The 14,753-nt window shown below is 49.1% G+C and overlaps 1 protein-coding gene across 3 annotated transcripts in view; it reads left to right on the top strand.

The window, feature by feature from the left end:
- LOC120979235 (NADH-cytochrome b5 reductase-like) overlaps positions 1-14,753 on the top strand; it is a 30,503-nt gene that overhangs the window by 2,179 nt on the left and 13,571 nt on the right. For all 3 annotated transcript variants that reach the window (XM_040407868.1, XM_040407867.1, XM_040407866.1), the window contains exons 2-4: positions 4,957-5,136; positions 6,875-7,026; positions 8,284-8,371. In XM_040407868.1, the coding sequence (XP_040263802.1) occupies positions 4,960-5,136; positions 6,875-7,026; positions 8,284-8,371 (417 nt within the window). In that variant the 5' untranslated portion in view covers positions 4,957-4,959. The remainder of the gene's footprint in view (positions 1-4,956; positions 5,137-6,874; positions 7,027-8,283; positions 8,372-14,753) is intronic.

The raw sequence follows: 14,753 nt of genomic DNA, 5'->3' as shown, positions 1-14,753 counted from the left end.
AACAAAGTTTTATGCGAATCGACTTCGGATGTTTCATCTGAAGTCGATTCGCTCATCCCTAATCCTTAGCACTAATACCAAGCACAGCCACTATACTTTGGACGGCGCTGTGCTTGGTAAACCGTGAGGGGGCTGCAGCACTCACTGGAGCAGCGTCACCTCTTAAAACAGCTGATCGTCGGGGGTGGCGGGAATCAGACCCCCACTGCACAGCTATTGATGACCTACCCTAAAGGGATAGACCATTAATATCAAAATCCCGGACAACCCCTTTAAAGGATGTTGTGCTAAGATTTAAACTTAACTTCAGAAGATAGGCGACAAGTAGTGTTAAGCGAACCCGACCTTTCACTGAAAAGTTCGGTGTTCGGGCATTTAATAAAGCTTGTTGAAAGACTGCAGGTCAGCCAATCAACAAGCTTTTAAGCTGTGTGCCCTTAGAAGCCATCACAGCCATGCCTACTAATGGCATGGCTGTGATTGGCCAGTGCATCATGTGACCCAGCCTCTATATAAGCTGGATCACGTGTAGCACCGCCCATCAGCTCTCAGTAGTGCAGGGACAGAAAGCAGGCAGCGGAAGTGAGGGACAGTGTTAGTGCGATTTTTTTTATTATTTTTTTTAATTTTTTTTTTTTGGGTGCAATACACCATCTTTGCTCCCCTGACACAGAAAGATAATAATAAATCTGCATTGCACACGTGACAGGGAAAATGATATAGTTAATCCGGCTGTTGGTTCAGTGGGTGATCTCAAAGAATGAGGAGAGCGTCAAATAAGGGACGTGGCTGGTCATGGTGCTGCTGGTGAAGCTCCTGTTGCAGGGAAAGGACGTGGTCGATCTGTGCCAGCTACACGCACAAGTGAAGCCCCGTCCTCAGGTGCACGTAGGCGACAGAACGTTCAGCGTTATTTTGTAGGCCCCAATACCGGTGTACGAATGGTGAGGCCAGAACAAGTACAGGCGATAGTAGATTGGGTTGCTGACAGTGCCTCCAGTTCCTTCACATTGTCTCCCACCCAGTCTCCTGCTGAAAGATCAGAGTTGGCACCTGCAGCCGATGTCCATCAGTCACCTCACCCCCTTGCAAATCAGCCAAGTAGTCTGAGCCCCAAGTCATGCAGCAGTCTCTTCTGCTTTTTGATGGCTCTGCTAGCAGGGTTTCTGAGGGCCGTCCACCCAGAAGTGGAAGAGATTGAGTGCATCGATGCCCAACCACTTATGTTTCATGGGACGACCACCGCAGCACGTCTCGGATGATGATGAAACACAGGTGCCAACTGCTGTGGCTTTCTGCAGTGTGCAGACTGGCAAGGAGGGCAGGGGGGAAGACTGGGTGGAGGAGGATGATGAGGTCGTAAACCCTACATGGAATCAAGGTCATGCGAGTGACGTGTGCAGTTCGGAGGAAGAGGCGGTGGTCGCACAGAGCCACCAGCACAGCAAAAGAGGGAGCAGGGTGCAAAAACAGAGCGGCCGTCCCCTAGACAGTACGCCTGCTACTGCCCACCGCACCCAGTGACCGAGCACGCCAAAGCCAGCTCCAAGGAGTTCCCTGGCGTGGCAGTTCTTCAGACAATGTGCTGACGACAAGTCGCGAGTGGTTTGCACGCTGTGCAATCAGAGCCTGAAGCGAGGCATAAATGTCCTAAACCTGAGCACAACCTGCATGACCAGGCATCTAAGTGCAAAGCACGAGCTGCAGGGGAGTAGACACCTCAAAAACCAAGAAAGGTCTCTGGCTCCTCCTGCTTCCTCTTCTGCTGCAGTCTCAGCCTCTTCCTCCCCCTCTGGAGTGACATTGCCTTTGAAATGCTGTCATTCCGTCTGGTGGAGACAGAGACTTTAAAAAAAGTATGTGGTTCCCAGCCGCCACCACTTTTCTAGGCGAGCCATCCCCGCCCTGCACAACCAAGTGGCGGACAAAATTAGGTGTGCACTACGCAACGCCATCTGTGGCAAGGTCCAAATAACCACTAATACGTGGACCAGTAAGCACGGGCAGGGACATTTTATCTCCCTAACTGCATGCACACTGGGTAAATGCAGTGGCGGTTGGGCCTGAGGCGGATAGCAGTTTGGGGCATGTCCTTCCACCACCGAGGATTGCAGGATGTTTCTCTTTGCCTCCTGTTGCTTCCCACTCCGCTTCCTCCTCTACCGGCTCCTCATCCGGTCAGCGTAGCACCTTCACCACCAACTTCAGCACAGTCAGTGGGAAACGACAGCAGGCAGTTTTGAAACACATCTGATTGGGGGACAAACCCCACACCGCGCAGGAGCTGTGAACGGGCCTTAAACAACAGACCGATGAGTGGTTGGTGCCACTGAGCCTCAAGCCCGGCTTGGTGGTGTGCGATAATGGGCGAAATCTCGTAGCAGCTCTGGGACTAGCTGGTTTGAGGCACATCCCTTGCCTGGCGCATGTGCTGAATTTGGTGGTGCAGAAGTTCCTGAAAAATTATCCCGATATGTCAGAGCTGCTGCATAAAGTGCGGGCCGTCTGTGCGCGCTTTCCTAGTTCTCACCCTGCTGCTCCTCGCCTGTCAGCGCTGCAGTGTAACTTCGGCCTTCCCGCTCACCGCCTCATATGCGATGTACCCACCAGGTGGAACTCCACCTTGCATATGCTGGAGAGACTGTGCGAGCAGCAGCAGGCCATAGTGGAGTTTCAGCTGCAGCACGCACGGGTCAGTCGCTCTGCGGAACAGCACCACTTCACCACCAATGACTGGGCCTCCATGTGGGACGTGTGTGCCGTGTTACACTGTTTCGAGTACGCCACCAACATGGCCAGTGCCAATAACGCTGTTCTCAGCGTTACTATCCCACTTCTATGCCTCCTTGAAAAAACGCTTCGTACGATGATGGAAGAGGATGTGGCACAGGAGGAGGAGGAAGAGGGATCATTTCCACAGTTATCAGGCCAATCATTCACAAGTGGCTCCGAGGGTGGGTTCCTGCACCAACATACACCAGGTACACAATTGTCCAGCCAGGGCACAGTTCTGGAGGAGGATGAGGAGGAGGAACCATGTTCACAGCAGGATGGCACCCAAAGCAGCTCATGGTCATCACTGGTGCGTGGCTGGGGGGATACAGAGGACACAGACGATACACCTCCCACAGAGGACAGCTTGTCGTTGCCTCTGGGCAGCCTGGCACACATGAGCGATTACATGCTGCAGTGCCTACACAACGACCGCCGAGTTGCCCACATTCTAACTAGTGCTGATTACTGGGTGGCCACGCTTCTGGATCACCGCCACAAGGACAACGTGCCGTCCTTAATTCTGTCACTGGAGCGTGATCGTAAGATGCGCGAGTACAAGCGCACGCTGGTAGACGCGCTGCTGGGGACATTCCCACCTGACACCGGGGGCTCAGTGGAAGCACAAGGCAGAGGAGGAGGAAGAAGTCGCCAACGCAGCTGGGGCACCGCCAGCACCTCAGAAGGCAGGGTTAGCATGGCCGAAATGTGGAAAAGCTTTGTCAGCACGCCACAACAACCAGCACCACCAGCTGATATGGAACGTCTTAGCAGGAGGCAGCATTTCCCCAACATGGTGGAGCAGTATGTGTGCCCACGCCTACACGTACTGACTGACGGGTCTGCCCCCTTCAACTTCTGGGTCTCTGAATTGGGCACATGGCCTGAGCTTGCCCTTTACGCCTTGGAGGTGCTGGCCTGCCCTGCAGCCAGTGTATTATCTGAACGTGTGTTTAGCACGGCAGGGGGCGTCATCACAGACCAGCGCAGCCGCCTGTCCACAGCCAGTGGATCCCACAGGACTTGTGGGCCACACTCAGCCATTCTTATACTCCAGTGCACTTTCTCTTTGTTTTCTTTTTTATATTTCCAATGTTTTGGGGTCTTCCCAAATTTATAAAAAAAAAAAAAAGCTACAAAAACAGTGTTGGCTACCTCCTCCTCCACCACTTCCACGTCCACCGCCTCCTCAATCTCCCACTCCACTTTGACCTCCGCCTCCTAGTTCAAGATCATTATTTTTTACTTTTAAAAAAAAATTCTTTGTTATTTTAATTCATTTCCCTATCGACTTTTGTTTGCAGGGCAATTGTCCTGCTCTTACCCCTATTTTGCTCCCTTTTGCAGCCCTCTAGCCCTTTTTATGACTTTTTTAGAGCCATTATAGGAGTCAGGCACACGACCGTGGTGTGTTTTGCGGTCTGCAAATCGCGGATCCGCAAAACATGGATGGCGTCCGTGCGCGTTCCACAATTTGCGGAACAGCACGGACAGCCTTTAATATACTGCCTATTCTTGTCCGCAAAACGGAGCGGAGTGCTGTCCGCATCTTTTGCGGCCCTATTGAAGTGAATGTGTCCACATCCGAGCTGCAAAAACTGCGGCTCGGATGCGGACCAAAACAACGGCCGTATACATGAGGCCTTAGTGCCCCAAAGTTAAGGTCCCCATTGACTTCAGTGGGGTTCGGGGTCAAGTTCGGGTCCCAAACCCGAACTTCCAAGTGTTCGCTCAACCCTAGCGACAAGTGTCTGATCTGTATGGATCGGACCAGTGAGACCCCCACCTATCACAAGAACGGGGGTCTTTCAATCCATCCTTGGTATGAATTGAGTCGAACATGCACACTGCAGCTGCATTCATCTCTATGGGACTACCAAGCGCTGTTCTATGGAGCGGCAGTCTATACAGGGGACACAGGACCCCCATTCTCCTGGTCAGTGGGGGTCCCACCCACTCTGATCAGACGCTTCATAGGGATATGGGACAATTTTAAAGGCATAGCATGGAGGTCTACCAAATGGTCAGATGATATGATACATAGCAGAATGCTTGTGGAGATAGATCCTTGCATGGCTATACACCTCCTCTCCCTACTCACAGCCCCCAAGGTCACACTTTGGACACTACATTTACCGCAGAGTTTGCACCGAAGATCAGAAATCCCTGTGCTTTTCCCTACAGGTTATGAACAAGAGTAGAAATGACTGGCTGTCGCTGAAACCGGCGGAACCAACGCCTGCTCAGTGCTGCGGGAGCGGCTGCACCCCCTGCATATATGACCTCTATCAGGCTGAGCTGGAATTGTGGGAGAAAGCGAAGGAAAGAGACGACCCCGGCCTCCTACAAAAGATCAAAGTCAAAGTAATCCACTGTTTAGTCATTTTCTAAATAAATTCCATTAATTATATATCCTGGACCAGAACCATCATCTGCATCAGGCTACGTGCACACGAGCGTTGTTTGTTTCCGTTCAGTTATATATATTTTTTTGCGGATAGGATTAATTTCAATGGGTCCGCAAAAAATGCGGACAGCACACCGTGTGCTGTCCACATCAGTATGTCCGTTCCATAGCCCCGCAAAAAAAAAATAGAACATGTCCTATTCTTATCCGTTTTAGGCATTTTTACAATGGGTCCGCAAAAAAAAAAAAAGGATGGCATACGGAAGTCATCCTTTTTTTTTTTTTTTTTTTTTTTTTTCCGGATCCGCAATTTGCGGACTGCAAAACACATACGGTTGTGTGCATGTAGCCTAATACTCCAGAGCTGCAATCCCAATTCTTCTGGTTGTCATTAGAAACAGTCAACAGACATTGTAAGAGGTTTTCTATGGGTCAGCTATAACGCAGTGGGATGGTTAGGCTACTGTCACACTAGCGTTTAACTTTTCCGGTATTTAGATCCGTCATAGGGGCTCAATACCGGAAAAAAAAAACGCTTCCGTTTTGTCTCCATTCATTGTCAATGGGGACAAAACTGAACTGAACAGAACCGAAGGCTCCAAAATGCATTCCATTCCGTTTAGCTGCGTTCCCAGACCGCAACATGTTGTATTTTGCTTTCCGTCCTGGGAAACTGATCAAGATATATCCGTCATGACCCCCAATGCAAGTCAATGGGGACGGATCCGTTTCTCTGACACAATAGAAAACAGATCCGTCCCCTATTGACTGAAGATGATGATGATGGTGGTGGTTGTCTACTTGTGGTGTTCAGTCCTCATGGTACAGCAGGATAGGCACTGATCATTGCTCTCAATGAGACCAGTATTTGTGTTAGGTTGTGTTCACATCACGTTTTTGTCTTATGTTGTTTTGTCTTACTGAGAGCGAACTTGTGTTTTAAGTTCGGCGTCCAAGGTTTGGGTTTTCGGAGAATCCCGTTATGGATTCCGCTACCACGGCTCATAATGGAATTCTATGACGGTATGCACCATGGAAGCCTATAAGAGCCATTCCGTATTGCATTCCATCATAATAGAAGTCTATGCTAGTGCATACCGTCATAGAATTCCATTATGGTCTGTGGTAGCAGAATCAAAAACTGGATTCTCCGATAACCCAAACCTTGGACGCCCAACTTACGGATTGTAAAAAAAAAAAAAAGGAGGTCATTTATTAAGACCAGCGTTTTAGACGCTGGTCTTAATAAACCCTCTATCTGGCGGTGGATCCACTGAAGTTATGAAAAGGTGCTGGCCTCTTCAAACCTTCGGCGCAACAGGCGCCTGTCTAAATGTAAGACTGCTTTCTCATTGGCTTACATTTAGACAATTTTCTAAGCCTAAAACAGGCATAGAAAATGATGATTGGGGCGGGCTGGCTTGGCCATCCCCTTACAGGCCAAGCCCACATTTTTAGACCTGGCGCGAGAGGGCAAAAGTCGCAGATTGAGGCGCAACTAACCTTTGCGATGCAATCTGTGCTTGAAATACACCTACTATAGGCATATTTCAGGATAATAAATTATCCCCATAGTTGTTTTTTTTTGCTGGAACCTGCAGGATGGAAAAGCATAGTGTAAAAGCATAGGATAAACATAGGACATAAAACGTACTGTGTGAACCCAGCCTTATAACCTGTAATTCTCCTCCGCAGAACCACGATGATGTGCTGCTGAGTTCGGAGACATTCACCGAGTTCACGCTGTGCTCCGTGGATCGTGAGACAGAGGACACCGGTCGCTACAGATTTCAGCTCCCATCTGGAGTGAGTTTAGGACTGAAGTTGGGACAGCACCTCGTAGTAAGGTATCCTGTGCCTGACCTAGCATTTCCCAGATTGAAAGATGGGCTTTTGTAGTCGCTGACAGGACACATATGCAGTGCTGACATCCAACCTTTAATCCCCCCGACGTTGCAATCAAAAGTGCCGTGGAGACGGTCCCTTCATGTTTGAACACTTCTTCAACTTTAGTGTCTAATCAGGGGAACACTACAGCTGCCACTCAGGGCAGAAGTGTTTAGTGCAGAGAGGAAAGGGCTCAGAATATATGATGCAGTGCCAGGGGAATAAGGGGAATTCAATTCTGCAGCCGATAACTCTGCAGGAGGTGTGGATGTTACTCTAAAATTAAAGGGGTTATCCGGGAATATATATTAGGTCATCAGTATCAGATCTGTGGGCGTCCAACACCTGGGACCCCCTCTGATCAGCTGTCAGAAGAGGATGGGCGCTCCGTGAACGCCTCGGCCTCTTCCTAGGCCAGTTACGTCGCCGTACATCGACTACGTGGTCTAGTTGCAGCTCAGCAACATTCAAGTCAATAGTGCTGAGCTGCAATACCAAGCACTGCCACTTTATTATTCACGGCGCTGTGCTTCGCTCACCAGAGCTCCAGTGAGGGCAGTGGCTCCGTGAGACAGCTGATCGTTGGTGTGCTGGGACTCGGACCCCCATCAATGTGATAAGGATAGGTCATCATTTTTTTTTTCCAGGATAACCCCTTGAAATGAATGCAATCAGCTATAGCAGTGAATGGAGAGAACACTGGGTATGCGTGCCTGGCCACTTCACCATTCACTGCTATAGGTCTTCTGAAAATAGCTGACATAGTGCTGGGCATGCAAGATGTGCTCTCGGTTCATGTCAGGGCCCTGTTCTTGAGATAGGAGGGGGTCCGATCGATATGCCATAAATATCTGTTTGAGAAAACCTCTTTAATATGGGCAGGTTTTTCTGTCACCCTCTGTTTTTCATCCTCTCCTTCATAAGGGATAAAATATATTTTTGGCCATTAGGGATGTGTCACACAAACCAGAGTCTTGACCTACATTAATAGCCTATAGGGTCGCCAAGAGGAAACCGTCAACAAGCCTGTCAAGAGACCTACCTCCTAACAGTTTAAGGCCGTGGGACAGTTTCATAGGATATCATAAGTAATGTATTCATAAATTAAGGCTGCAAGAAGAGCAATAAAACAAAATCATCACCACCTTTCCCCATGGTCGTGTAGAGCACAATGACATTCTTACAAAACCTGACTTTTGTGTTTTTTATTTTCATAGGGGTCTTGTAAATGGAGTGGAGATTCAAAGAGCATACACCCCCATTAGTCCTGTGGATGTGAAGGGTCATTTTGAAGTTTTAGTAAAGGTACATGTATCTATGTATGAATTAGAGGGGTGGTCTCTTATGCAATCCCATTTCCGATTGGTTCGATTCACATTCTAGCGACTGATTCAGTTCAAGTAAGTGACCCAGCATTTTGTTCAGGGTATCCGCCATCAGTTTATGCTGCCCTCAGGTCAGCATGAAACTGGTGACAGGTTCCCTTTAAGTAACGATTATGGGGGGCAAGGATATTCTTGGGGCGGTTTGTCATCCGCAATACTACAGAAGAATACTATTATTCACATACCAAATATTAGCCTCAGTAAGATTGGCACTGGCAAATAGTGATGTCGCGAACATAAAATTTTCAGTTCGCGAACAGCGAACGCGAACTTCCGCAAATGTTCGCGAACTGGCGAACCGGGCGGACCGCCATAGACTTCAATAGACAGGCGAATTTTAAAACCCACAGGGACTCTTTCTGGCCACAATAGTGATGAGAAAGTTGTTTCAAGGGGTCTAACACCTGGACTGTGGCATGCCGGAGGGGGATCTATGGCAAAACTCCCATGGAAAATTACGTAGTGGACGCAGAGTCGGGTTTTAATCCATAAAGGGCATAAATCAACTAACATTCCTAAATTGTTTGGAATAACGTGCTTTAAAACATCCAGTGTGTGTATACGATCAGGTATGATGTTGTATCGATCAGGTAGTGTAAGGGTTACGCCCGCATCACAGACATTGACAGACCAAACTCCCCTTTTAATGCACCGCAAACAGTTCATTTGCACAACCGCAAACTCCCCATTTGCACAAGGTTGGATACCAAGCTAGCCACGTCCCGGTGATGTCATTGAAGGTTTCTTCCTCCACCCAGCCACGTACAACACCAAGGGTCCCCGAAAGGTCAATTGAATTGATTTTTCGAACGGGGAGATGGTTAAAAAAACGCTGGCTCCCTCCCCTTTGTTTTTATCCACGGTGACTGCGTCTGCGCCGTGCAATTTACTGTCACACCCGATATGAGTGGTATTTTCTGTAGTACTATTCTCATCAGTTTAATCCCTCTAACGTCCCCGACTCCCCAATCTGGGGGCCATTTATTAAACAGATTTTTCGGACGGGGAGATGGTTAAAAAAACGCTGGCTCCCTCCACTCTGTTTTAATCCACGGTGACTGCGTCTGCGCCGTGCAATTTACTGTCACACCCGATATGAGTGGTATTTTCTGTAGTACTATTCTCATCAGTTTAATCCCTCTAACGTCCCCAATCTGGGTGCCATTTATTGAATAGATTTTTCGAACGGGGAGATGGTTAAAAAAAACCTGGCTCCCTCCACTCTGTTTTAAACCACGGTGACTGCGTCTGCGCCGTGCAATTTACTGTCACACCCGATATGAGTGGTATTTTCTGTAGTACTATTCTCATCAGTTTAATCCCTCTAACGTCCCCAATCTGGGTGCCATTTATTGAATAGATTTTTCGAACGGGGAGATGGTTAAAAAAACGCTGGCTCCCTCCACTCTGTTTTAAACCACGGTGACTGCATCTGCGCCGTGCAATTTACTGTCACACCCGATATGAGTGGTATTTTCTGTAGTACTATTCTCATCAGTTTAATCCCTCTAACATCCCCAATCTGGGGGCCATTTATTAAATAGATTTTTTGAACGGGGAGATGGTTAAAAAAACGCTGGCTCCCTCCACCGATATGAGTGGTATTTTCTGTAGTATTATTCTCATCAGTTTAATCCCTGTTACGTCCCATATCAGGAATTGCCTTTTATGAAAAAAAATTTAGGCCGGGTACCTTCGACTGCCTTCACAGTGACAGACCAAACTCTCATACACTAAACTGAATTGATTTCAGGAACCGGGAGATGGAAAAAGCAGCTTGGTCGGTCCTCTTACTCCCAAATTGGGGCACTGCGCGTGCACAGAGCAATGTGCTGTGACACCCTATATGAGTGGTGTCTTAACTAGTACTATTGCTATCAGTTTAATCCCTGTTACGGACCCTATCCGGTCGAATTGATTAACCATTGTCGAATCCCCCATTGACATCCCCCTTATAAGCTGTGTAAAGCATATTTTTTAGTTTGGTTTTGAACTGCTGCATCCTTTCCGACTTTTGGTAATTTGGTAACATTTCTGCCACTTTCTGCTTATACCGGGGGTCTAGTAGCGTGGCCACCCGATCGCTTTTGGTCTGACCATAATGAAGCAACGGCCTTATCATCTGGGGTGTGGCAACATTGCCAACACACTTTTATAGAGGTGATGATGATTGCTTCATTGTGATACGCAAGCCCCTTCACCACAACAAGGTAACGATCACGAAGGGGAATTGACACTTGTATGTGCCTTTTTTTTTTGGTTTGTTTTTGCAGCCACAGTGCTGCACCATAGGACAGAAAAATTAGGCATGTACACATGCCTGAAAAATAATGGCACTGTTGCAGACGCTATTGTAGCAGCGGCCGGAAAAATTTATGTTTTCCAGGCAGAAAAGTGACTAAAACATTACGGCTTGAACCCTAGTTGGTGGTGGAGAATTCACGAAAGTCATCCGGTATGCAGACATTAAATACAGCAGCGTGGGGACCATTTTGAGGCCAAGGCATGTAATCAGGCCTTTTGTTAGTCAAACGTATCCCCCACTGTCAGTCCCTTCGGGATCCATGCCTCATTCATCTTTATGAAGGTGAGGTAATCAACACTTTTTTGACCGAGGCGACTTCTCTTGTCAGTGACAATGCCTCCTGCTGCACTGAAGCTCCTTTCTGACAGGACACTTGAAGCAGGGCAGGCCAGAAGTTCTATCGCAAACTGGGATAGCTCAGGCCACAGGTCAAGCCTGCACACCCAGTAGTGAAGGGGTTCATTGCTCCTCAGAGTGTCGATATCTGCTGTTAAGGCGAGGTAGTCTGCTACCTGTCGGTCGAGTCGTTCTCTAAGGCTGGATCCCGAAGGGCTGTGGCGATGAGTAGGACTGAAAAAGCTCCGCATGTCCTCCATCAACAACACATCTGTAAATCGTCCAGTCCTTGCCGCCGTGGTAGGAGGAGGATTACACTCACCTCTTCCCCTGTTAGATTCCCGTTGTGCTGTGACATCTCCCTTATAAGCTGTGTAAAGCATATTTTTTAGTTTGGTTTTGAACTGCTGCATCCTTTCCGACTTTCGGTAATTTTGTAACATTTCTGCCACTTTCTGCTTATACCGGGGGTCTAGTAGCGTGGTCACCCAGTACAGATCGTTCTCCTTTATCCTTTTTATACGTGGGTCCCTCAACAGACATGACAGCATGAAAGACCCCATTTGAACAAGGTTGGATGCAGAGCTTCTCATTTCCCGTTCCTCGTCCTCACTGATGTCATTGACGGTCTGTTCTTCCCCCCAGCCACGTACAACACCATGGGTCCCAGATAGGTGACAACAACGAGCACCCTGGGGTGCCTGCTGTGGTTGGTCTTCCTCCTCCTCAAAGCCGCCACATTCCTCCTCTGACTCCTCTTCCTCATACTCCTCTTCCAGCGTTGCTGCAGGTCCGGCAAGCGATGATGACAAGGCTGTTTCTGGTGGTGATGGTGACCACAACTCTTCCTCTTCCTCTTCACGCTCATCTACAGCCTGATCCAGAACTCTTCGCAGGGCACGCTCCAGGAAGAAAACAAATGGGATGAGGTCGCTGATGGTGGCTTCGGTGCGACTGACTAGGTTTGTCACCTCCTCAAAAGGACGCATAAGCCTACAGGCATTGCGCATGAGTGTCCAGTAACGTGGCAAAAAGATTCCCAGCTCCGCAGAGGCTGTCCTAGCACCCCGGTCATACAAATACTCGTTGACGGCTTTTTCTTGTTGGAGCAGGCGGTCGAACATTAGGAGTGTTGAATTCCAACGTGTCGGGCTGTCGCATATCAAGCGCCTCACTGGCATGTTGTTTCGCCGCTGAATATCGGAAAAGTGCGCCATGGCCGTGTAGGAACGCCTGAAATGGCCACACACCTTCCTGGCCTGCTTGAGGACGTCCTGTAAGCCTGGGTACTTAGACACAAAACGTTGTACGATGAGATTCAACACATGTGCCATGCACTGCACATGTGACAACTTGCCCAAATTTAATGCCGCCAACAGATTGCTTCCATTGTCACACACCACTTTGCCGATCTCCAGTTGGTGCGGGGTCAGCCACTGATCCACCTGTGCGTTCAGGGCGGACAGGAGTGCTGGTCCTGTGTGGCTCTCTGCTTTCAGGCAAGTCAACCCCAAGATAGCGTTACACTGTCGTATCCGGAATGTGGAATAGCCCCTGGGGAGCTGGGGGGAATCAGTTGATGTGCAGCCAGACGCCGCAGCAGAAGAGGACTCAGCCGAGGAGGAAATTAAAGAGGATGGAGTAGGAGTAGAGGAGGTGGCAGTAGGTCTGCCTGCAAGTCGTGGTGGTGTCACCAACTCCGCTGCAGAGCCACGCATTCCATGCTTGTCAGCCGTCAGCAGGTTGACCCAATGCGCAGTATACGTGATATACCTGCCCTGACCGTGCTTTGCAGACCAGGTATCAGTGGTCAGATGGACCCTTGCCCCAACACTGTATGCCAGAGATGCCATGACTTCCTTTTCAATGACATGGTAGAGGTTTGGGATTGCCTTTTTTGAAAAAAAATTTCGTCCGGGTACCTTCCACTGTGGTGTCCCAATAGCGACAAATTTTTTGAAGGCCTCAGACTCTACCAGCTGGTATGGTAAAAGCTGGCGGGCTAAGAGTTCCGTCAAGCCAGCTGTCAGTCGCCGGGCAAGGGGGTGACTTTGTGACATTGGCTTCTTATGCTCAAACATGTCCTTGACAGACACCTGACTGTGGGCAGATGAGCAGGAACTGCTGAAGGTGAGAGATGGAGTGGCGGGTGGTTGAGAGGGGGCAGGGAGGACAGCAGTGGTTGACGTGGCTGAAGATGCAGGACCAGGAGGAGCATGGTGGCTTTGAGTTTGTGTGCTGCTTGTACTCATGTGTTGATCCCATAGGCGTTTGTGATGTGAGATCATGTGCCTTCGCAAAGCAGTTGTACCAAGGTGGGTGTTGGACTTCCCACGACTCAGTTTCTTTTGGCACAGGTTGCAAATGGCATTGCTTTTATCAGAGGCAGACACACAAAAAAAATGCCACACTGCTGAGCTTTGCAATGACGGCATTCTAGTGGTGGCAACAGCATGCGTTGACTGGCGTGCTGTCTGGCTGACCCCAGGTGCCGATACATGCTGTCTGACTGTGCCACTAACTCCTTGCGACGACCTCCCCCTGCTTCCAACTCGTCTCCTCATTCTCTCTGTCTCCCCTTCAGAACTTTCCCCCTCTTCTTCTCTTCGAGCAGGCACCCACGTGGCATCCGTGGACACATCGTCATCATCAACCGCTTCACTTGTATCTGACACCTCAGCAAAGGAAGCAGCAGCGGGTACAACATCATCATCATCACACTGTACGTCCATGTGTGTAATCCTGCCTGACTGAGACATATCCCCGTAATCTACATCATCTGGCAATAATGGTTGCGCATCACTAATTGCATCCAACTGATGTGTAAATAACTCCTCTGACGGATCAAGTGAAGCGGCTGTGGTGGCTGTGGTGGTAGTGGCGACGGGCGGGTGCGTGGTAACTTGAGAGCAGGTGACCGAAGCTGAGTTGGAGGAGGATGGTGCGTCAAGGTTCTTAGCGGAAGCTGTTGAAGATTGGGTGTCCTGTCTAAGCCAGTCAACTACGTCCTCTGAATTTTTCGGGTTCAGGGTACGTGGCCTCTGAAAACTGGGCATTATTCCAGGGACAGTGGAAATCACAGCACCACGACCACGACGGCCCCTGCGGGGTGGCCTGCCTCTGCCTGTCATTTTTTTTTTAGATAAGTGGTACTACGCGTGCTAGGTACTGTGCCACCCGGTATGAGTGGTTGGCACTGGCAGTGGGCACACTACAGTCTGTGGAAGTGGGCCTGACACACACTGGCAGCAGGCAAGCAACTGAATTTAGACTACTGTCTAAAAATTAAATGCCTTATTTATCGGCAAGCTACTGTGCCACCCGGTATCAGTGGTTGGCACTGGCAGTGGGCACACTACAGTCAGTGGAAGAGGGCCTGACACACACTGGCAGCAGGCAAGCAACTGAAATTACACTAAAGTGTAAAAATTAAATGCCTTATTTATCGGCAAGCTACTGTGCCACCCGGTATGAATGGTTGGCACTGGCAGTGGGCACACTACAGTCAGTGGAAGAGGGCCTGACACACACTGGCAGCAGGCAAGCAACTGAATTTAGACTACTGTCTAAAAATTAAATGCCTTATTTATCGGCAAGCTACTGTGCCACCCGGTATCAGTGGTTGGCACTGGCAGTGGGCACACTACAGTCAGTGGAAGCG

Source organism: Bufo bufo, chromosome 9 (assembly GCF_905171765.1).
Source record: "Bufo bufo chromosome 9, aBufBuf1.1, whole genome shotgun sequence".
In the NCBI taxonomy this organism is placed as follows: Eukaryota; Metazoa; Chordata; class Amphibia; order Anura; family Bufonidae; genus Bufo; species Bufo bufo.
This window is presented reverse-complemented; position numbering and strand designations above follow the sequence as displayed.